General features: G+C 50.2%; 10 protein-coding genes across 10 annotated transcripts; 6 read left to right on the top strand and 4 right to left on the bottom strand.

Moving 5' to 3' along the window:
* Positions 1–380: 380 nt before the first annotated feature.
* Positions 381–2,912, bottom strand: Pdw03_7038 (Tetratricopeptide TPR2; the record flags this gene model as incomplete). The annotated part of the gene is made up of 5 exons (XM_014678811.2): positions 381–1,082; positions 1,169–1,192; positions 1,841–2,306; positions 2,371–2,675; positions 2,754–2,912. 5 exons carry the CDS (start codon positions 2,910–2,912, stop codon positions 381–383), a joined length of 1,656 nt encoding a protein of 551 aa, XP_014534297.2.
* Positions 2,913–3,667: 755 nt separating this feature from the next.
* Pdw03_7037 (O-methyltransferase, family 3) lies at positions 3,668–5,098 on the bottom strand (the record flags this gene model as incomplete). Its single annotated transcript, XM_066101532.1, has 1 exon — positions 3,668–5,098. One exon carries the CDS (start codon positions 5,096–5,098, stop codon positions 3,668–3,670), a length of 1,431 nt encoding a protein of 476 aa, XP_065956615.1.
* Positions 5,099–5,746: 648 nt separating this feature from the next.
* Positions 5,747–6,679, top strand: Pdw03_7036 (O-methyltransferase, family 3; the record flags this gene model as incomplete). The annotated part of the gene is made up of 3 exons (XM_014678813.1): positions 5,747–5,767; positions 5,830–6,579; positions 6,635–6,679. The coding sequence occupies 3 exons, from the start codon at positions 5,747–5,749 to the stop codon at positions 6,677–6,679; spliced, it is 816 nt and encodes a 271-aa protein (XP_014534299.1).
* Positions 6,680–7,280: 601 nt separating this feature from the next.
* Pdw03_7035 (NAD binding Rossmann fold oxidoreductase, putative) lies at positions 7,281–8,538 on the top strand (the record flags this gene model as incomplete). The annotated part of the gene is made up of 4 exons (XM_014678814.1): positions 7,281–7,563; positions 7,625–7,720; positions 7,771–8,174; positions 8,239–8,538. The coding sequence occupies 4 exons, from the start codon at positions 7,281–7,283 to the stop codon at positions 8,536–8,538; spliced, it is 1,083 nt and encodes a 360-aa protein (XP_014534300.1).
* Positions 8,539–8,936: 398 nt separating this feature from the next.
* On the top strand, positions 8,937–11,806 carry Pdw03_7034 (O-methyltransferase, family 3; the record flags this gene model as incomplete). Its single annotated transcript, XM_066101531.1, has 8 exons — positions 8,937–9,874; positions 9,960–10,006; positions 10,428–10,588; positions 10,642–10,651; positions 10,744–10,811; positions 10,893–11,409; positions 11,708–11,737; positions 11,793–11,806. 8 exons carry the CDS (start codon positions 8,937–8,939, stop codon positions 11,804–11,806), a joined length of 1,785 nt encoding a protein of 594 aa, XP_065956614.1.
* Positions 11,807–12,022: 216 nt separating this feature from the next.
* Positions 12,023–13,915, top strand: Pdw03_7033 (Ribosome biogenesis ABC transporter Arb1, putative; the record flags this gene model as incomplete). Its single annotated transcript, XM_014678817.1, has 2 exons — positions 12,023–12,583; positions 12,647–13,915. The coding sequence occupies 2 exons, from the start codon at positions 12,023–12,025 to the stop codon at positions 13,913–13,915; spliced, it is 1,830 nt and encodes a 609-aa protein (XP_014534303.1).
* An 846-nt stretch (positions 13,916–14,761) lies between these two features.
* Pdw03_7032 (uncharacterized protein) lies at positions 14,762–15,142 on the top strand (the record flags this gene model as incomplete). The annotated part of the gene is made up of 1 exon (XM_014678818.1): positions 14,762–15,142. One exon carries the CDS (start codon positions 14,762–14,764, stop codon positions 15,140–15,142), a length of 381 nt encoding a protein of 126 aa, XP_014534304.1.
* Positions 15,143–15,721: 579 nt separating this feature from the next.
* Pdw03_7031 (Cyclin Ccl1, putative) lies at positions 15,722–17,094 on the bottom strand (the record flags this gene model as incomplete). The annotated part of the gene is made up of 2 exons (XM_066101530.1): positions 15,722–16,672; positions 16,762–17,094. 2 exons carry the CDS (start codon positions 17,092–17,094, stop codon positions 15,722–15,724), a joined length of 1,284 nt encoding a protein of 427 aa, XP_065956613.1.
* Positions 17,095–17,534: 440 nt separating this feature from the next.
* Pdw03_7030 (Cyclin Ccl1, putative) lies at positions 17,535–19,025 on the bottom strand (the record flags this gene model as incomplete). Its single annotated transcript, XM_014678819.2, has 5 exons — positions 17,535–17,706; positions 17,761–18,053; positions 18,113–18,468; positions 18,649–18,661; positions 18,966–19,025. The coding sequence occupies 5 exons, from the start codon at positions 19,023–19,025 to the stop codon at positions 17,535–17,537; spliced, it is 894 nt and encodes a 297-aa protein (XP_014534305.2).
* A 100-nt stretch (positions 19,026–19,125) lies between these two features.
* Positions 19,126–22,763, top strand: Pdw03_7029 (26S protease regulatory subunit 4; the record flags this gene model as incomplete). The annotated part of the gene is made up of 5 exons (XM_014678820.2): positions 19,126–19,128; positions 19,197–19,262; positions 19,325–20,396; positions 20,451–20,700; positions 20,885–22,763. 5 exons carry the CDS (start codon positions 19,126–19,128, stop codon positions 22,761–22,763), a joined length of 3,270 nt encoding a protein of 1,089 aa, XP_014534306.2.
* Positions 22,764–22,825: the final 62 nt, after the last annotated feature.

Below are 22,825 nucleotides of genomic sequence, written 5' to 3'. Positions count from 1 at the left end.
ACTGGTTCGTCCAGAATTCGGCTAAGCCGCGCAAATTAGCAAGAGGAAATGCGCAAAAATGCAAGTAAAGCAAATGGCTTAGGCAAAGATCTACGAGAAGGCCTTGGGAAGGCAAAGTGCAACTATACAAGAGGGAGGGAAGCAGCTCCCCCAAGAACTTTTAGCAGATACCAGACGTGTCCGCCAGATCAATTCGAGAAACCTCGTCAACGCATAAACGCCTCGAAACATCCTAACAGGAAGGGAATCATGTAGTCAGAAACCAAATTAAACCATCAAAGCCTGAACATAATGTCTAGCCAACACGCAGAAAAAAAAAAGGGGGGGGGAGGGGGCAGCTGTGCAGAAACCAAAAAAAAAAAAAAAACCACGGAGCAATTCTAAGCAGACAATTTCCGCAATAGCGCCCTATCAACCTCCCCAAGCAACGCAAACAACTCCTTCCCGCCCTCGGAATCCTTCCCTTCAATATCAAGCGACTTGTGCAAGAACTTGCGCGCCTCCTCGTAGCGAGTCATCTCCGCAAGACACTTGGCAATGCGCCACCAAGCCTTAACATTTCCAACAGGCTTTGAATCAACACTAGCTTTAGCATCAATCAGCGCCTCGGGCCAAGCCTGCATTGCCATCTGCGCCTGCGCGCGGTTCGCATAAAGGCCCGACAATTCTTCGCGCGCAATACCCATAGGCTCCCAGCCCGGCCGGTTGAGTCCCATGTCGATGGCGAGCGAGTACAGCTTGATTGCCTCGTCGTAGTTTGCCTTGCGGTAGGCGGCGTTGGCGTTCTCGCGGAGTTTGTTGATCTGTGCACTGCGCTTGGGGTTCATGGGGAGGGGCGCAGGGGGGATGTTGGGGGGGTCAAGGCTGATTAGGGCGCGGTGTAGTTGGTTCAGTTCTTCCAGTTCGGCGTTGATTGCGGCTGTTTGGGAGGGTGTTTGGGCGGATGAGTGTGGGAGTGAGAGTGCTTTAGTGGCTGGATCCATGTATAATGGGTATTGGTTGTAAAAGTCAATTTCGCTGGCCATCTTTAGGATTGCAGAGCCCGTAGGTCTCGGGCTTGGGTTAAGAGGTCGGTGTTGTCTCTGAGGGTTGTTAGTATATGCACTGCGGTGTGGGTGTTTGGGGAGTGGAATGGCAAGGCATGATGGGAGAATGGGTTGTTTCATACAAGGAACAGTTCAGGGTGTCGTCTCTAGCTGTTCCAAGAAGCACAGTTCACTTGGAGGTCAATATTAGGGGTAGTACTTGTCAAGAGATGATGATGGCAAGAGGGCAAGCTGTCCATTAATCCACTGATATGGAAAGCGGTGGCAGAATTATCGTACCTTGTCCACGCAACATATACTCTGTGTCTTCTACGAGCAAAGTGAGCAGGTTATCCAAGTGATAGTATCATTGAAAGATGAGTTTATCACACCTTGAGAATCGCCAAAATGGAAAAAAAAGAGATGGGTATAATTTGTGGTATAAATTGACAATACCTCAGCCTTCGAGATATCATCTTCTCACATTGCCTACCAACGTATTCTAACCTACCAAACACCACCGAGACACATGAAGTGACATTGCAACACATCTATATTTTGCTAGATCCAATTCAACAAAAGCAGGACATATAATCGTAATCCCAGGGCCAGGAGACCCTTGAGAGACATGGTAAAAACAAGGGCATCAGCCCAGAGCAAATAGCGATGCGCCCAACACCGCTCCAAGGTCAAGATCCAAGGCGCGTAAAAAAGCAAGACCACTCATCAATCCTCCGGGTATCTCACTAGGCTATGCCTCCATGTACACTACCAACACTCTTCACTCAACTCGGCCGTCTGCTGTAACCACTCACCGATGAGCCGTTAAACCCAGAGGGAGCAGTATACTCCGACGGGGTGTATTCCGACGAGTTGTACTGAGTCGAGGGCTCCACATAGTGCTGGCCATATGCACCACCGTAGCCAGTGTTATAATTGCTATAATCATGGAGGATAACTCCGGGTGCGGGAGCGGTGGGGTCGTAAGAGCCTTGCATCGCGGTCCGTCCCTGTAAGCTGCCTAGATCATCCACCTCACTCTGGTGCAGGAGGGCATAGTCCTCATCCCGGTCGATGCGGGATGAGGCGCCCATGACGCCGCCTCGGCCGGAACGAATGTCATCGTCATCTTCCTCGAAGTCCTGGGCTGGGTTCGATGAGAAGGCGGCTTTGCTCTGCGCGGCGAAAGTGGGGTCGGAGACGGCGTCGGGGAGGGTGCCGGTACGGCGAAAGTGCACCACATTGCGGAAGGACATCCAGGCGGTGATGGCGAAAATGATGCTTTTTGTTTGTTAGTTTGGTCCAAGGAATCGTTGTGTCGCGACGTTAGAAGAAATTGACGTACAAGATGAAAACGCCAATGATTGTAGTTGCCTCGCTCAGCTTGCACTTTCCAGAGCTTCCATATGCCCAGTTATCGCATCCGGTCTTGGTGGATTTGGAGTCGGAGCCGGGCTTCTTGTCATGACTGCTCGAGCCCTTGGACTTTCCATTGGCGACGTAGGAAGCGAGACAGATCCAAGCGCTGAGCCAGAGAATCGAATAGAGGATGTCGACACAGGCGAATGCATACACATTACCGAAGCGTCGGGCTCGGGGCCACATCGGCACTGCCACCAGGTAGACCAGAGCAGGAATACTCAACCAGCACTGCCATGCGATCAGACGTCAGCATGAGAGACCTCTTTGGGTTTTGCGGTATCAGAATCGCAAGAATGGAAAACATACCAGACCCCAGTACCAGCCTGTGCGTCCATCGATGCCGCCTCCTTTAGTCCAGATAGCGATGGTTAAGGCCCATGCGAGGAAGATAGCGAATCCTTGTATGAAATGAAGTATGTTTTTTGTCCGTCCGAGGCTTCCGCCTGACGGCATTTGAAACATCATATTATGTGTCGGAGCGCTGCAAAGGTGTTGCGCTTTTTGGTATTGGCCCGTAAATAATGGAGGGGTGGTCTCGGAATAAGGAAATAGTTTATCGTGAAGTCATACGGGACATAAAAAAAAAGTGAGAGATGAGATTAGAACAAAATCGAGCCCTGAAGAATAAGACCTGGAGGGGGTGTTGGTCAGGCTGAGGCTGCGTGGAGCAAAGTTGTCGGTTTGTTGTTGTTTTTTTTTTCTGCTCTTTTTTTTTTATTTTTGTGAATCGTAATATCGCAGTTCTGCAACTATTGAAATCTCTGAAGAATTTGTAAAATGAAAGGGTTGATGTTCCATTCAACAATCTATTTGTCTCTCTGCCTTACCCTGATCTGTTATGTTCGGAAGATGTCCCTCCACATCGCCCAGGCGACCGTCACTATTTCGGGAACTTCGCCACACTTGTGCTTGGCATATGCTCTGACATCTTTCTCACAGCCATGTCGCTCTCAAAGGTCACTTGTAACCCCCCCCCCTAAAAATACATCTCTATACGGGAAATGCGTTTTATGGTCTTCATTTACATCTGAAAAAGTCTTTGGAAGAAAATCTAAAAAAAAAAACTGTATCGGAGTGTCCCTCTATATGACATCCTTTACATCGTTGCGGCCCAAGTAGGGATTATTAAAGTCTAACATCAACAAAGGCTAATGGCCGACTTCTCATGTGCATCGTAATCTCGTTTCTCGTAGACTCATGTCAACATAAAAGGGAAGTTATCAAGTCAGTCCCGCCTCTCGTGTTTGCTTCATCAATACCCATACCTCTCGCAGTGGTCGATAGACATGTACTTGCCACCACCAGGGAACTGGGTCAAGAAAAGAGAACAAGGGGTCTGCCCAAAATAACCACCTCACTAGTTCCAATTTTGTAATTTCAAGGGTCATGAGTACAAGGCGAAACAACAAAAACTGCAAGAAAGCAGCGGGAAAAATGGCGGCGCGGGCAAAAGTTGGTGCTGAACGGGTTGATGATAGTGTAGCTGCGACGTTGGTTGGATCAACTGGATTGGAAGAGAACACCGATAGATACCCTGCAATAGGGCAAGGTACATCATATGGCAGATTCTCAACAACTCGAGCGCCAGATGTACAGCCAGCAATATAGATAGCATGTCGGACAGAATACGGTTCGAACTCTTCATCAACCAGGAGTCTGACAGAGAGATGGCCTGTCAAGTGAACTCCACCTTTGGCGGCCAGTGTCTGCATAAGCCTATGGACCGAAGTGGCCAGAGCCTCCTCTGGACGCCAATCCCTCCGCGTAGACAAATCAGAATCGGAAAGCCGAATCTGAATGGCTTGAACGTGGCCACACACAACCAGCAGGTCTGCGAATAGCTCGCCAAGACGCGATTGTTGCTGTAGAATCCAGGGTCGGTCCTTGGAGATCTGGATCTCACTGACCATCGTGTAGGTCTTGCTTAGCGTACGCCTCGGCAAACTCATAGCCTTCTCCTTGGCAGTTGGTGTCGCTCGAGAGATCTGGTAAGCTTTGGAGGGCGACCGGTGTAAGATCTTGTGCACCGAGTCGCGCGTTTGGACCTTGTGATACTCAAGTACAGGAAGACCTCTCTTGGTCACATACTGCCGGAAAGAATCAGGATGGGCGAAGCAAGCCGCCAACTCGGTGTCCAAGGTGATACATCTGCAGCTAGTGCGACCCTCCACGACCTGTCGAGCCATCGCATCTTCAATGGAGGATACCTTGGGCGAGCAGGGAATCCACAGGTCGACCTTCTCACGGTGGATGACGTCAAGTAGCCGGGAGGGGTAATGGGCCTTGGGGATCCGGTAGAATGCCACCAGGGCCTTGGACATACTCCCACCGGAGCGCACGGGCAGGTCCAGGTCTGTAACATCGGCGCCAACCACGCGGTGGCCTTCTACCGCCCATGATCTTGCCAGTTTAAGGCCGTGGGCTGTACCTATGCCCGTAATGAGGACTGTTTTCGGGTAAAAGCGCACGTTTTGTTGTGTCGCTCGGTGTAGAGTGGCTATTGACCGGCTATAGGATAACAATCCCGCGACCACGAGAATGGTGCTATCGACAAATAACAACACGAACGAAAGGCATATTCGAAGCAGATGCCCGAGTATTCTTGATAGAGTTCCCGATGAGACTGAAGCCTTGGCGGATTGGATCGACATACCGAGTCTATGACTCACGGTAACGAGCAGATCGATGGGTTTGCTCATTTGACTCTAGGTACTGGAAAAAATCAACCTCAACAGTCTGGCACAGAGAATAGGAAATGGCCGCTGAAAAGGAATGAAAAGTTAAGTTTGCGGTGGCTGGGCATAATGAGGGGCTTGGGCTGCAGACATCTCACATAGTTCAGCGTTACAATGTGACGATGCACTTTCTGTGTTGAACTTTTAAACATTTGAACACCTCCATTTATCTGTAGACCCTTGGAAGATCAAGATCTCTGGGTCAAGTATCCCAGAGAGATATTGGCGGGGGTCTCTGATCTAACCTCCAAGACTAGGAAGTATATGGAATTACCGGATGGGATCAGGTTTCCGACCTTGTATCTAGAATCAGTGCGCTCGGTGCTGATTGCCTAAAAGAATACCCTCCATGGAATGTGGATTTCTGGTCTTGGTGGAGCTGTTATCTACCAATGACTGGCGAATGCTGAGTGAATCGTGATCCGACTCGGACTTCCCTACTGTCTCTCCATCCGGAGTAGTCCAAGCGTTATCCCCGAGGTGCGGTGTCATTTATAAGTGGTGTTATCCGCATAGAATCGCATGAATCATCAACAACCAGTTCTCTTGATCTATCTCCACGTCATGTCTGCACAAATTTCCACGGTAGGAATTGCATTCTGACCCAGTCTCTAATTGGAAGAAATGAACGCTGACTCATACTACAGAGCGACGCCGGCAAGGAGCTGAAGCTCCTGCATTACATCTATGGGCAACCAAATCTAGATGAAATCCGGGGCCATCCCCAAAAAGTGATCGATCTGATTCACGAGTTTGAGAAAGACTACAATTTTATGATTGTCGGCGCCGAAAAGGGCAAATTCGTCACCAAGCTCATCGATGAACTCAAGCCAAAGACCATGATCGAGCTCGGCTGCTACGTGGGCTACTCTGCAATCTTGTTCGGTGATGTGGTCCGTCGAAACGGTGGTGAACGCTACTTGAGTCTCGAGTTGAACCCAGAGTTCGCCGCAATTGCCAACATGCTCGTCGAGCTAGCTGGATTGCGTGACTTTGTGCGTATCATTGTCGGTCGAAGCGATGTGTCGCTACACAAATTGCTCACTTCGGGCGAGATGAAGAAAGTAGAACTTCTCTTCCTCGATCATTACAAACCGGCGTACACCACTGACCTCAAGATATGTGAGCACTTGGGGGCTATTGTGCCAGGCTCAGTGCTCGTTGCCGACAATGTCATTTACCCGGGTAACCCACCATATCTGGAATACGTCCGCAGCACGGTGGAACAGAAGCGTGAAGCGGCCAAGGCTGGACCTTCTCAGGCATATAACACTACCGGCATTGCGGAACGTGCGGTCCAGTCCTTTGTGGGCAGAGATGACGTGCCCACTTTCCGATTTGTCGGGAACCCGCACTTGGTGTATCAGAGTCAGCTATGCCAACCCGAGGGATTGCGAGTAAGTGTGATCCAAGAAGGAAGCTTCCAGTGTCGCTAACCGCAATTTCAAACAGGATGCTATCGAAGTAACGAGGTGTGTTGGGATACAAGAGGAATAGGTCCAACACTTATAGTCAGTGACGCAAGTGGGACAGCGGCATAAGTCGAGATGTCAAAGTGCTTTTTTTTAAAAAACAAACCTTACACCATATGTTGTGTGTGGTGACTCTAGAGAAATGAAGGCGGATAAATAGCGGATAACATCCGCCTTAACAATAGTTTGAGTGGGGAAATAGTCTCTCAGAATCGTACCATTCCCTCTCATTGGCTCCATCCGAGGGTCCATCATCTCTTACTCCGTAGAGCTACACATCCGCAATGTTCTTTGATCTCGAGCAGAGAACTGTAGTACACATTAGTCTGAGAGGTTCATGGACACTGAGTAGTGGGATCTTCTCTGTCATAAGCCAAGAGAATACAAGAAACGATCCTTGTCAAATAGGTGCAGAGCGCTCCCAAGTAGATGTAGAGGTGACCATTTTGCCACATCGGGAAGCCGAGTCGGCCTTGCCTTTGAGACCCCCACCTGAGTCAACGTTCCCAGGTTGCCGTCGCCAGGACTTTCCCGCATCTGCCCCGCTAAATGATTTCCGGGGCCACATAAATAGTCTCTGCCCCTCCTAATTTCTCCCTCAACTAATCCTCAATCTAGATCTCATCATGGCTAGCAAGACTTACAACGTCGGCATTGTCGGCTACGGCTTCAGCGCAAAGATCTTCCATATTCCCTTCTTGAAGGAGGTTCCCGAGCTCAAGCTCTACGCAGTTGTCCAGCGCACCCCGAAGCAGGATGATGATGCCGAGAAGGATCACCCAGGTGTGAAGTCTTTCCGTACTGCCGAGGAGATGGTCCAGGACCCCGCAGTTGACGTAGTGATCATCACTACTGCTCCCGATTCTCACTTCGCGCTGTCCAAGCTGGCGCTGGAGGCTGGCAAGCACGGTGAGTGTCTAGCATTCCCGAATAGCAACTGGCATCAACAAACTAACGTGCGATATATCAGTCGTCTGCGAGAAGCCCTTCACCCCCACCACCCAAGAAGCCGATGACCTCGTCGCCATTGCGAAGAAGAACAACAAACAGCTTGCCGTGTTCCAGAGTATGCTTTGCCGCCTGGCTTATTTAGATCCCTACTAATGCCTACCTTAGATCGTCGCTGGGACGCCGACTTCGTGACCCTCTCCAAGCTTGTCAAGAATGGCTCGCTCGGCCGCATCTCCGAGTTTGAGACTCACTTCGACCGCCACCGTCCCGAGGAGCCAGCATCCGACTCTCACAAATGGAAGAACAAGGTCATCCCTGGAGGCTCAGCGATCTATGATCTTGGAACCCACCTCCTGGACCAGGTCGTGCATCTGCTCGGGCTACCTGCGCGGGTGACCGGTTTCATCGGCTCTTCCCGGGAGATCAACTCATCTTCATACGTGGACTCCTTCACCGTTCTGCTGCATTATGCCAACGGCACATTGGCTACTGCCAAGGCGACCGTGGTCAGCCCCGAAGATGAGCAGCTGCGCTTCTGGGTGCGCGGTGACAAGGGCAGCTTCAAGAAGGTAAGCGCATCGACTTGTGCAGACTACAATGCGAAGAGATGCAAAATCTAACCTGATTGTGTAGTACCACCTTGATATTCAAGAAGATCAGCTCAAGGCCGGCATCATGCCCCAAGACAAGGGCTACGGCTGTGAGCCGAGCGAGCGTTACGGTGCTCTGACTACTATCAAGGACGGCAAGCCCGTCAAGGAGGTGGTTCCCACCGTGGAGCCCCCTACCTACACCGAGTACTACCGCAAGCTTGTCCGCGCACTTAATGGTGAGGGTGACCTCCCTGCCAGTGGCGCGGAAGCTCGCGAGGTCATTCGTTTGATCGAGTTGGCCCGTGAGAGTTCCCGCACTGGACGTACTTTGGACGTCTAAACTCGGGTTTGTAAGATGCAATAATGATTATGATATACTAGATATGAGGCAATCTCAATTGAATACTTGGATGAAGTTCTTCTTTGTGACAAAACAGCAACTGTCTTGCAGTTGGCAATTAAATAATTTAGCCTTATTACACAAGGGCAGTTCAACAGAAACTGTAGATGCCCAGGAGTCTCCACTCTCCAAGTATGTGGAATCAGATTGAATATCTATATCCGTATTGCAGCCTAAAAACGGGTCCATTATTGTTGCTTGTTGACTGGGTTCTCATCGTCACATGTTATGCACGAGCTAGGGGTCTGAGCATATTTTCTCTTGCACGAACGAAAAGCTTTGCAAACTGTTCCACAGCTCCCCCGAAGAACTAACTCTTGAGCTAAGTAACACTTGCGATGGACGTCAAATCGCTGCCAGATTTCCGATTCTTCCCATACCCAGTCGAGTCTAAAGAACTACTTCCATCAGATGATCCAATCACCCTCAACACCTCGTCTTCATGGACTTACTGCGGACCTCTCTTGACCCTTGAATCATGTAAACTGCCATCCTCTTTTAATACCTGGGCAGAAGCTACAACCAGAGGCTCAATATGGTCCTCCTTGTTCTCTTTCTTGGAATACGTCCACGACTTTCTGGCCAAAAACAACCAATCCCACTACTGGCTCACAATAAGAGCAAGCAAAGGCTCAGATGAATTCGACACCCCACGCTGGCACACAGACGATTTGTTCTTCGCTCCTCTGCAACCACTTACAAACCATCGACGCGAATCGCTCTTCTCACCAATCACTAATCTACTCAAATCCACCTGGACAAGACCAACAACGCACCGAGACTTCCCGGCCCCAATCTCATACTCCAAACTCCAAACCAAACATCATGCTCATCCCCGACCCATGCCCCCAACCGCCCAAATCCCCTCTACAAGCCCAAGCCCAACAAACTGGAAACTCACAACAACCCTCCTAGGCCCCGGAACCCTATTTATCTCACCTGCAACAAACCACATAGCACGTGCCACGCAACAAGCAGCCAAAACCGCCGCCCGTGCAGCAGCTCCAAACCACATCTGCGTCTCAGTGCGGTGTGTGGGCTGCGCCATGGCGGCGGAGTCGGTGCGAGCGCGGCTGGCTGTTGAGCTGAGCGGACATGGGATTGTGCAGGCGTCGGCGGGGGAGTGTGTTTTCTTCCGGGTTGGTGAAAAAGAAGGCGCGGTGCATTCTGAGCCGCGATCGCATGGGGATCGCGTATTTGTCAATGTTGTTCCTGGTCATGAGGCGGATCTGAGAGCACTGATGATGAAGTGGGGAATGGAGTACCCGCGGGCTTGGTGTGTTGGGTTGCCGATGATTATTGGGGAGGGGGAGGAGTGTTTGAGGGATGTTGGGGGGCAGATTTGATTCTTTGCTTTCTAGGGTGTTTTGGGTAGTGGTGGAGTTTGGAGACATCTCAGTATTCCTAGGTATCCTTGGATGCTCTGGGCATATCACAATACCTGGGAGAACTGCTTTGTGTGGAAATCAACTCCCACTATTTTACTCAAGTGATAGTCCCCAACAGCCAATGATTGTTAGGTGTAGTGAAGGGTATATCTACATCTTTGATGCTGTGACGAAAAAGGAAATATCGTCAGGCCAATGACGCTTTGCCAAGCCGCTAGTCCCCAAAGGTGGTTTAAATTACCAAATGTAAATCCGCTGTGGACAAGACATTGGACCTGGCATCAACCTTGAGGACGTCGGAGATTTGACACCCGCGGAGAAAGAGATAAGGGTTACGCTAAACCGCACACATGAGGGATTGTTCACTAAGAGAGACCGGAATACGGTGAAAGGGGGTTCTTTCTTTATTTCCCCGATAGGGGCTAAAAATCCTACTGTGAGATGTCTTCGTGAAATTTGGTCCGGCCGAGGGGATCATCAGCAAAGCCTACCAGAGCCTAGAGCAAATTTGCCCATCGCAGGCGGAAGTCCAGTATGGAGGCATCCCCTCATGGACCGGTGACGCTATCCCATCCGACGACCTGGAATTTCGATATCGATCGGTATGTGAATCCGCTTATACCGGCGCCACGATGGCATCTCATACCAAGACCAGTTGCCTACATGTTGGGATATCGGGATAGACCACTCAAGCCAATAGGCAACATCGTGGTCGCATTGTGGTCGTTGGTTGGAGCGTTTTGTGGGGTGGCTTTAGTGGCATCTGTTTCGAAACGGGTACCTTCTTTTGAAGCGCGTGATGCAACGGTGATCGTTGGCAGTTTTGTAAGTTTGGTTGTGGTCTGATGCGAGAGCAGAGTGGAACAAGAACAACCCCGTGCTGACTCAACGTTTTTGTGATAATAGGGCGCGGTGGCAGTGATTGAGTTCGGTGCGATCGACTCGCCCTTCGCACAACCACGCAATGCAGTCCTGAGCCAGATTATTGCCTGTTTCTTCGGTGTCGGGATATCGAAGTTGTTTGCCTTGAACCCTGGTGCTGAAGCGTATACTGAGCTTGGGGGCGCTCTGGCTTGCGCTCTTACTACGGCTGTCATGCTTCTCACCAAAACTACACACCCGCCTGCGGGTGCGACTGCTCTTCTGGCAGTGACACATTCTCAGACTGTTGCTTTGGGCTGGTTTCTGTTTCCGGTCATATTGCTTGGAGTCACACTGATGCAGGCTGCGGCAGTAATCATCAACAATATCCAGCGTCGGTATCCGCTATACTGGTGGACGTCACATCCTCTAGCACGGTCTCGTGGGGATGTGGAAAAGGCTATTCAAAATGGATCCCCTAGTCTCTCTAGTCATTACGAGGATAGTCTGATTGATGTTCCTCGGCGGTTGGTCGTAGAACATGGTGACATTTCAGTGCCTAGTGGGATATTGCTTTCTGCCGAGGAGCAAGAAGTGTTGCTGAAGATTAGCAAAAGACTTTAAGGAGAACACTCCAAATATCAAATACATGTTATCTCTCGTCCAACCTTAGCCCCTGTTATCCAGTCGCATATCACACAAATTTCCATCTGCATGTGGCAAATAGACACCTCAGGCATTTCCTACGGTGACGTCTCCCCCAATCAAAATCCAAGTATGCACACGGCCCACTGATGAATTTTTTTTTTTGTGTGGAAGTTCTTGAACCCTTGAATTCGCCAACTCACTCTACCCTCAAGGTAAAGACCTCAATTTTACAAGTGAACAAGGTACGTTTCTGCTTTTAGTCCTTTGGTCTCTTTTTCCCTCACTGACAATCGATAGGATTCTATCGATAAGGGCAAACCACCAACTCCACTGCTCCTACGCCCCTCCATTTTCTGTCCGCCCCGCCAGGCGATCCACTCAGCCTTTTTGCATTTCTCTTCAATCTCTTTTTGCATTGTCATCCTTTTTTTCTCTCACTTCCTTTTTACCTTCCGTCTGCCCTTCTTTTTTTTTTTTTTTTTTTAAAAAAAACCCCCCCCTTTTTTTATACCGTCACACCCGCAACCATGGTTTCCGCCTCGAAGGCTGCCCGCATGGCCAAGCGTGCCGACGAGAAGAAGCCCAAGAAGGTCACCAAGGTCGAACTCGATGCCCACGGAAAACCCATCGTCGAGGATGCGCCCGCCACTAAGGATCAGTCCGCCGTTGATAAGCTCACAGCCCAGTTGGATAAACACGGTCTGTCCGATCGTGTCACCACCGGTGTGCTATCATCTCTGCCCGCCTCTCGCGACGTCAAAATCACCTCTTGCTCTCTTGTATTCCACGGAAAGGTCTTGGTCACTGATTCTACTCTCGAATTGACCTTCGGTCGTCGCTACGGTCTCCTCGGTGAGAACGGTTGCGGAAAGTCCACTATCCTCAAGTCCATTGCTGCCCGCGAGTACCCCGTTCCCGAGCACATCGATATCTACCTCCTGAACGAGGGTGCACCCCCCACCGACTTCGGTGCCCTTGACTGGGTTGTTCGCGAGGCCGAACGCCAGTTGGATGAAATGGAGAAGAAGGCCGAGCAGGTTCTTGAGGAAGAAGGCCCTGATAGCCCTATCCTCGAAGACCTATATGATGTATGTATCTTTCGAGTTGAAATTCTCCTTGTCTCCAGAACATAAGCTAACCGTCCCATCCAGCGCATGGACAAGATGGATCCTTCCACTTTCCACGTTCGTGCCTCCCTCATTTTGACCGGTCTCGGCTTCAACAAGAACACGATCAACAAGAAGACCAAGGACATGTCCGGTGGTTGGCGTATGCGTGTTGCCCTCGCCAAGGCCCTGTTCGTCAAGCCCTCTTTGCTCTTGCTTGATGATCCCACTGCCCATTTGGACTTGGAGGCTTGTGTGTGGCTCGAGGAGTACCTTAAGAAGTGGGATCGTACTTTGATCTTGGTCTCCCACTCCATGGATTTCCTCAACGGTGTCTGCACCACCATGATTGACATGCGTGGCCAGAAGCTTCTTTACTACGGTGGTAACTACGATTCTTACCACAAGACCCGTAGCGAGCAGGAGACCAACCAAGCCAAGGCCTACACTAAGCAGCAGGAAGAAATCCAGCACATCAAAAAGTTCATTGCTTCCGCTGGTACCTACGCTAACTTGGTGCGTCAAGCCAAGTCTCGCCAGAAGATTCTCGACAAGATGGAGGCCGATGGTTTCATCCAGCCCGTCGTTGCCGACCGTGTCTTCACTTTCCGTTTCGCCGATGTTGAGAAGCTTCCTCCCCCAGTTCTTTCCTTCGACGATGTCAGTTTCTCTTACTCCGGTAAGTGGGAAGACACTCTGTACGAGCACCTCGATCTCGGTGTCGACATGGACTCCCGTACCGCCCTGGTCGGCCCCAACGGTGTCGGCAAGTCTACCTTGCTCCGTCTCATGACCGGAAAGCTCAGCCCTATCGGTGGCCGTGTCTCCCGTCACACTCACTTGAAGCTCGGTGTTTACAGCCAGCACTCCTCTGAGCAGCTTGATCTTACCAAGTCTTCCCTGGAGTTCGTCCGTGACCGCTTCCCCGAGAAGTCCCAGGATTACCAGTACTGGCGTCAACAGCTCGGCCGCTACGGTCTGAGTGGTGAGGGCCAGACTGCCCTCATGGGTACCCTGTCCGAGGGTCAGAAGTCTCGTATTGTGTTCGCTCTGCTTGCCATCGAGTCCCCCAACATGATTCTGCTTGACGAGCCTACCAACGGTCTTGATATCCCTACCATTGACTCCTTGGCCGATGCCATCAATGCCTACAGCGGTGGTGTCGTCGTCGTCTCCCACGATTTCCGTCTCCTCGACAAGATCGCCAAGGACATCATGGTCTGTGAGGACAAGACCATCCGCCGTTGGGACGGCTCCATCGGCGAATACAAGAACCACCTCCGTAACAAGATGTTGTCTGCCGGTGCCGTTTAAGGAATTTCTTGATTCTCATTGTTCAACTTCTTTTTTTTCCCCATTGATGACGACGAAATGTTAGACGAGAACTGAAGGAATACAAATGCCCACATGGCACTAAAAGCTTGGTTCCCGGAAAATAAGGACACAACAAAGGTTCCTTGGATTGGGATGGTTTTCATTTTATTTTCATTTTGTCTGTTAGATCGTCTGTCCTTTCTTCCCTTCCTGATAGACTTTGGGTTATGGAGGATTGGATTTCTGCGTTTGCTATCATGAACTCATTACCCCTGATTCGATCCGTCTGTTTTTTTTTCGCTTTCCTGTTTTGTGCATCCTTGATACAGTATCTAATCCTCTCTTTCGAGGTGAATATAAAGGATGCCAGTCTGAAGTATATCTCTATGGCTTGTGTTTTTTGCTTGTGGAATAGGCTAGTACTCTCAATCTTCGTATATGTTGCTAGTTTTGTACACCGGACTTCCACTGGATTGACACTAGGTTAATATTCTGTGCAGATTACCTTCCCCGTTGGCAGTCTAATGACTCTGAGGATTGGCCATGGAACCTGTTCGAGAATTGCCCTTGCCTTTTTTCTCTTCATGTCATTCTTATCCCAACACTAATGTACCACCGTGGCGATGCACCAACGGACAAAGAACATCAACAATGGCCATAGTAGCCCTCATTGTGATCTCTCCATCTCTCCTTGTCAAAAACAAAGAACCAAATCCAAGTCAACATCGACAGGACATTCATAAATTCTCGTCCCCATCCCATCCAGGAAGATCTAGGTCAGCCCCAGCACCTGAACCCGCTCACACTAGAAACCAGTCATAGATAAATACCCCACCCACCGACGCAATGGACGGAGCTCGCTTACACCCCTACAACTTCCGACAGATCTATGTACAAGCCTGCGAAACCTTCACCCACAAGCTCCAGTGCCAAGTATTCGTTCTCCTGAGCCAATCCCCCAGCCCTGACATGGAGGAGATTAGCACGCGGCTGGAGGAGCTCTGCGAGCGAGTCATTCAGATTGGTTTCCTGGGTGGAGTCGGCGAATTCGGGGTCCGCGATGATAGCCACGTCCGTATCCGTTGGGGTTCGCTTCCGATCAAGGAGATTTGTTTTGAGATTAAGTGGGAGCTCACCGTTATCAAGGATGAACTTGCTAGCGGTTCTGCAGCTCCCGTGCTGGTTGCGGATCTTTTGGTGGATGTTCTGGACAATCTGCCGTTTTAAATCTAAATTTTATTTTTTTCAATCCTGCTTTGATTTCGTTTGTGGACTTGTTGAGTGAAGTCTTGCAGGAGTGGTTCTTGTTTTGGGTCATTCTGGGTCCTTGTATGGGTAGAATAATCTATAGGTACTGGTAAACAAAGACACAAAAAGTAGAATGACAAAACTAATGGCTTTGTTGTATTCGACGGGATGTACTTGTTGCTGGGCAGTGTACTTCGGAGATCTGGGGAGCGAAATGGGCAGTGCCACTTACAACCATTAATATCGCATCGATAGGATGTCGAAAGGCCGGTTTCACTTCTGGTTTCACATGCTGGACGAGAGCGAAAAAAACCCTAGGCCAAATTGAGTGCTTCGGTCCGATGATGACAGGAATGTATCTGTGCCCTAAGCTGGATTTGAGACTTTGGATGTTCCAGGTCTGCATAGACTTAGAGATCTAATGACTATCTATGCCTAAGACGTAGAAATTTGGAAATGTATCATTGTGTACAACGTTGGCAGCATCAAGAAGTGTGCCTGTTCTGATGCTTGGTATTGAAATCTTTGTGAATTGAGATTCAATGGCTTGCATGATGGTTACTGCTTGGTTCGTTGAGTGACCAACTCCGGACCAAAAACATTATCATCCAGACGGATGGTCTGTTCTTGTTCCAGTTTCCGCTTTTTCGCTAGGCGTTCTGTTTCGCTCTCAGAAGTGACTACTCCAGTGTCACTTTGAACAGCCGTAGATGGTTGTGCTGATTCCCGTTTCTGAGCAGCAGCCATATTCTTCTCCGGGTTCTGACAATGATATAGTTTCTTTGCGATGCGCTTGAGGCTCTTCATTTGCGCGGGGTCCGAGGAGAGGGGAGTGTAGGATTGGAGTAGAGCAGAACATTCAGTCAAGACGTGATGCAGCTTGGAGCGGATCTCATATAGAGGGTTCAAAAGGCCATTTTCGTCTGTTTCCGGGGCGGGAATTGTGGCTGTGACAGGACCACCAAGTTTTACATCCAGCAAAAACTCGGCTAGGGGACGATCCGCCAGTAAAAAGGCGGAAAACCAGATCTGGGATGGTGTGTACAAGAAGTAGGCGTCCGTCATCTGTGCGGCAGATTTCAGCAACTCACGGGTTGTGCCGTGGGCCCGAGCGATCCGGTCTGACATTGAAGACGACGGGACCGGAGGGGGTGCGATGGACAGCAATCCTTGCTGGAGATCTTCGGCAGTTTCATGTGGTAGATGGGGGGCTGGCTGGCCTTGACCTTGTGCGATGGCTTGCAGTTCCATGACGCCGCCTTCGAGTCCCCGGAATGGATGCCGGACATCAAAAGTGAAACGGAGTCCCTGCATGAGCAGGAATTCTGGTGCGATGACGTCCTCGGTCGTTGTGTCACCAGGGATTCCATCTACAAATTGCCGAAGAGAGATATAGTAATTGTCGGTTTTGCTCGCGACGAAGAGCGCACATGCCATGATCGACTTTGGGTGGTATGTCATGGGTGAATTGGTTAGGTAGAAGCGGCGGAGGTATTGTATCGCGGTGGCCTGTATGAGCAGAGTGAAAAGTCAGTATCATAAGCATTTTTTACCTAGACTTTGAAGAAAAGCATCATGTCCTCTAGAGCTTAACGTACCCGCACCATTGTCGGAATTGGTGGCTTATATGTCTCTCCCAGCTCTAGCGTTTTCTCGCAGTAATACCGCACGAGAACTAGCTCCTCCTCTGGTGTCAAGCATTCAACGTCCTTCTCATCTTTGTTGTTGATCTCCACATTGATTCCGGGGATTGGTGTCCCCACCGCGGAGGATGCGGTCGACTGATGAGTTTCGCGCGATCTGCGCAAAGCGGCACGCACGCGCTCGCTAGCAACTGCATTTGTCGAGGCTCGGAGAGATTGCAGAGATGGTTCGGTGTATGACCAGAGTCGGTACTGGGACGAGGCACGGTAAAGGTCGTCTTCAATCATGGTGCTGGCGCTCTTGACTTGGAAGAATCAAACGCTAGAAACCTTTATTCTTGGGCGGAGATAACGGCCGACGAGTTAAAGAATCATTAAAGGAAAACTCCGAGCAGAAAAAGGTGGCAAATACAGGGTAGTTCTAGAGATGAGAATAAACATTTGCCAATTATCAAAAGAGCCTAGCAGCCAACCCACTTGTGTTGATTCGAGGGAGGTTGCTCAGAGCAGGTGCTTATCGATAACACTACCCTGGCTTCAGCCCTAGAGTTGTACCTAAACGCGACGACAAATTGTTGCACATTTTGTTCTATTAAATAGAACATAGAATCAAAAGCTATGTGGCAAGGTTTAAGATGCCATGAACCACCCAATGCAATCCGTTCAGCTCCAATATGTGCTTTCTACCGCATTTCATCCCAAGTCCACTACAAACACCCGAATGTACATTACTCACCGAGAAGTCGGGCAGCAATCTCACCCATACGACCTTCTTCCAACTCGTAGTCTTGACCTCCTCGTCGCTCGGCACCGACAAATCGGAAAGCAGCCACCACACGATCGACGTCGAAGCCCATGCTGGTGAAACGGTCGATCAAATTCTTGTTGTATCCATCATACCTATAAATTATAATCAGCAACCATATTCAATTATGGCAGGAAAAGAGGACTCACTTTGCAAAGCTGTCTTCGTAAGCCCCATGCCGAGTGTCATCTAGGCTTGATCCGCTTTCATTGTCAGCACTACCCACGGGGGCTCCAGCATGGGCTCCAGCATAGATGACTGCCCACTCGCGTGCAACACGTTCAAACTCCTTGGGTGACGTGAGAAGCATATTGGCCACTTCAGCATCTTGGGGATCCTTGGGCTCGGGTGTGCTAAGCAAAGATTGCAGCGAAAGCAGGGCGGACTTGATAGTCAGAACTGGTGACCAAGCACTGGAAAGCGTGTCGAGGCAGATTGCACCCTACACCGGCTGTCAGAATCCAGTTTTTCTCATATGGATATAGTAAAGAGGGCACTGACCGTTTGACTGCTGACATTTGGATGCCACACTTTGGTCTCAAACTTCATGGTAGGTGGTCGAAAAGGGTAGTCGGTGGGGATTTTAATATCAATATTGTAGGTGCCACCTTCATATGGGGTGCCGGGTGGCCCGGGAAATGAACCCCTTAGGTGAGTGACATCGTCCTGGTTGCCAAATGGCTCGGCCTTGATTTGAGAGTGGGCATCGGCGTGAATGTCCGCAATCTCTTTACCAATGCGACGCATACGATTGCTAGCCATGGTGATTCGAGGATTCGTTTCAACAAGAGTTAAACCAGGAGATTTTAAAAGAAGAGATCGTTCAATGTGTAACTTGAGGAGAGAGAGAGAGAGATCTATTTTCGTCTTGTCAAAGACTGCACAAAAGCATGAAAACTGGCGTATGGAGGAAGACGGAGTAGGGCTGATGGTAGTAGGATGATGTTAGGAAGGTGTCAGATCTAGTAAAGACTTTCAAAAACCGAGTACAAATTGCCCTTGGGAATTGAAAGAAACAAGATAAACGAGAAGCTTACCGAAGGAGGGGAACTATACGGGGAATCAGTACGAGCGATGAGCTCAAATACCTGTCACCTATTTTCTGGTTGTGAAATATAGACCCTGAGGGAAAAAATCACGTCTGTCAATCCTGGATGGCGTAAGGTAAATCCCAGCATAGAGCCTCGGCGGAATATAAATTTCTTTGATTGTCCTCGAGAATGTCGGAGGTACAAGCACAGTGCCGCCGATAAGACAGACAGTAAGGCGACAAGGCGTGAATGACGCAGTGGCGGCCTGAGGCTGCCAGGGTCACGTGTGGACCTAAGAGCTTCCAGCTCGCCCAGCATCTGACCTCGGGCGACACCACCACATCTTCATTGACAATCCATCCCCTTTGACTCGTCTTTTCCATCATTCAACACCACTCAAGGCTCGGGAATCGCCCTACTTTGATTCCGTTCGCAACTTCGCATCAGGGATTCTGATTGTCTCCCTCTCGGTGGCTGACAAACATGGTGAGTATCCCAACCTTGCCAACCTTTGGGGGGGCTATCTGGATTAGCATTCTAACAATCAAAAATAGGGTCAACAGCAGTCTAACTTGGGTGGCGGCCCTGGAGGCGATGGTCGCGATGACAAGGATAAGAAAGTATGTTTTTACTCGTTTCCTCTACTACACAACTAGCGCTGAGACCATCTTTCTTTCATCAGAAGGACAAGCCCAAGTACGAACCTCCCCCACCACCTACCACTCGTCTTGGAAAGAAGAAGCGCAAGGCTGCTGGTCCAAGCACTGCGTCCAAGCTCCCCGATATCTACCCTACATCGCGATGCAAGCTACGATACCTTCGCATGCAGCGTGTTCACGACCACCTGCTGTTGGAAGAAGAGTACGTTGAGAACATGGAACGAATGCGCAAGGCCAAGGCCCTGGCAAGCCAGGATCCTGCCAGGGGAGGTGGTGACTTGGATGTGATGGATCGGAACGCTGATGAGCGGAGTCGAGTCGATGATATGCGAGGTAGCCCGATGGGCGTCGGCAATTTGGAAGAGTTGATTGATGATGACCACGCTATTGTCTCAAGTGCCACCGGCCCTGAGTACTACGTCTCCATCATGTCTTTCGTCGATAAAGATCTCCTTGAGCCGGGCGCTAGCATTCTTCTACACCACAAGTCAGTGTCTGTCGTCGGTGTATTGACGGAGGAGTCTGACCCCCTCGTCTCGGTGATGAAGTTGGACAAGGCGCCCACAGAATCATACGCCGATATTGGTGGTCTGGAGCAGCAAATTCAGGAAGTTCGAGAATCCGTCGAACTGCCCTTGCTACACCCCGAGCTGTACGAAGAGATGGGTATCAAGCCCCCCAAGGGTGTGATTCTCTACGGTGCCCCAGGTACCGGAAAGACGCTACTTGCCAAGGCTGTTGCCAACCAGACTAGCGCAACCTTCCTCCGCATTGTTGGCAGTGAACTGATCCAGAAATATCTGGGTGATGGCCCCCGCTTAGTTCGCCAAATTTTCTCAGTTGCTGCTGACCATGCTCCATCAATTGTGTTCATCGACGAGATTGATGCTATCGGTACGAAGCGATACGAATCACAATCTGGCGGCGAGAGAGAAATCCAGCGAACTATGCTTGAGCTTCTGAACCAGCTAGATGGATTCGATGATCGTGGTGACGTGAAGGTCATCATGGCCACCAACAAGATCGAAACACTGGACCCAGCTTTGATTAGACCTGGTCGTATTGACCGTAAGATTCTCTTCGAGAATCCAGACCGTAAGTGATACCCTGACGTCTACTGTCTCGTCGTTGCTTACTAACATCTTTTAGAAAATACTAAGAAGAAGATTTTCACTCTGCACACGTCGAAAATGTCTCTCGGTGATGACGTTGATCTCGAGGAGTTCATCAACCAGAAAGACGATCTCTCTGGTGCCGATATCCGCGCCATCTGTACCGAAGCTGGTTTAATGGCCTTGAGAGAGCGCCGAATGAGGGTGCAGATGGACGACTTCCGGGCAGCTCGTGAGCGTATCATGAAGACCAAGCAGGATGGCGGTCCTGTAGAGGGTCTATACTTGTAGGCGCTTGCAATTCTTTCGAGTGTAGAGTGCCGGAGTTCTTGCACTGGAGACCTGGACTCAGCTAGGTCCCCGTGTATTGTAATAATCAAGTGACGAATTAATCCAAAGGGCGCACCGCGCAGCAAATCCCCTAATTTTATCCAAAAACACACATCAAAGTAGATAATTCCCCTGTCGTAGGTCTGCGCCAAGCACTGCAGCTTATCGGTCACAAGTTGCAAACACTGCAAACAAGCTCACTATCAGGTCGAGGCCTCCCTCTCGGTCTGTCGCAACGTTCCTCACACACTCAACCATGGATGAATTCGACGAGGAAGCATTCAATCAGTTCTTCCCTTCCAGCTTTGGGAAGCAGGCGAAATCGGTTGATGTTGAGTCACAGATCAGCCGATCCAAGCGTGTCGATATTTCGGCTTCAAAACCCGAGGGCAATGAACTAAGCACTGGCATGACAGCCCTTAGCGAAGCAGCAAGAGGGAGCGACGATGAGCAAAAAGAAAGTGACAATGATGGCGATGAAGACTCTGACAATTCAGATGATGACGAGGATGAATTTCCCGTATCGCATGAGCTCGTTCTCAAGGCTCATGAGCGTGCCGTGACAACCATGACCGTGGACCCCTCGGGGGCCCGACTAATCACAGGTTCTACCGATTGCACACTGAAACTATTTGACTTTGCCTCGATGACTCCTTCAACACTTCGTGCTTTCAAATCCGTCGATCCTTCAGCCAAGAAAGCGACGGCGGCCCAGGACACCCACGCCGCGCACTACGCCGCGTTCAATCCGCTCTCCCCAAGCTATGTTCTAGCTGTGACTGCCACTGCGCAGCCACGGATTCTCAGCCGTGACGGTGAAATACTCACGGAATTTGTGAAGGGAGATATGTATCTACGAGATTTGCACCACACCAAAGGACATGTGTCTGAGGTCACTTGTGGTGTATGGAATCCATCCAATCCTAACCTATGCGCTACCGGTGGAACCGACAGCACAATTCGCATCTGGGATGCCAATGTCGGTCGCTCGCAGAGGGAGGTGATCGTGCACAAATCGCGGGCAGCTGGCTCCGCTGGTCGGACTAAGATGACTGCCATCGCATGGGGCTCTCCGAAACAAGGAGGTGTCGACATTCTGGTAGGTGTGGGTCTCGACGGGAGCCTAGCCATGTGGAGTGGAAACGGTCCATACACAAGACCCAGCGCAGAGATCCGGGATGCTCATGCCAAAGACACATGGACAAGCGGTCTTGACATCAGTTCCGACGGAAGGCTTGTTATCACCAGAGGTGGTGATGATACCATAAAGCTTTGGGATACTAGAAAATTCAAGAGTCCGGTCACAACTGTCACACACATCTCGACATCTTCCCGTTACCCGACATCCAACATTCAGTTCTCTCCTTCATCTGCCAATGTCATCACAGGATCTGAAACCGGCCATTTGCACATCCTCAACCCCGCTACTCTAAAGCCAGAGCTTGTCACTCCTGTGACACCGGGGTCTCCTTTGATTACTGTTCTATGGCACGAAAAGCTCAACCAGATTATGACGGGCTCCGCCAATGCCGAAACACACGTTCTCTATAACCCGACCATGTCCACAAAGGGCGCAGCGACGGTCATGTCCAAGGCACCCAAACTCCGCCATGTCGATGAAATCGCCATCACTGCGGACTTGAACCAGGGATTGGCAGGTGACTCAGTGGTCGTCGGTTCCAACGGAGTTCCGCATTACAGTTCAGCAACTAGGTCTGCTCGTCATCCTACAGTCGGCTTTACAGCCTCTGGTCGCTCTCGGGATCCTCGCCGACCGCATTTGCCGGTGCAGACGCCGTTTGCCAAAAATACACCAGATGAGAAACACATCCTCGAACACATTCCACTCAGTTCGATGCGAGACGAGGATCCACGTGAAGCACTCTTGAAATATGCCGACCAAGCGGAGAAGGAGCCTATATTCACCAAGGCATACAAGGAAACACAACCAAAGGCTATATACGCGGAACTCAGTGACGATGAAGAGCAAGGACCGGAAAAGAAGAAAGCAAAGCGATGATCTGCTTGGAGATGTGTCCAGTTCACTATGGCTTTTTTTTCGAGCGACCCGTTGAGCTGGAA

The sequence above is a fragment of the Penicillium digitatum genome, chromosome 2 (assembly GCF_016767815.1).
Source record: "Penicillium digitatum chromosome 2, complete sequence".
In the NCBI taxonomy this organism is placed as follows: domain Eukaryota; kingdom Fungi; phylum Ascomycota; class Eurotiomycetes; order Eurotiales; family Aspergillaceae; genus Penicillium; species Penicillium digitatum.
The sequence above is the reverse complement of the archived record's forward strand: the minus strand, read 5'-3'. Positions and strand labels throughout refer to the sequence as shown.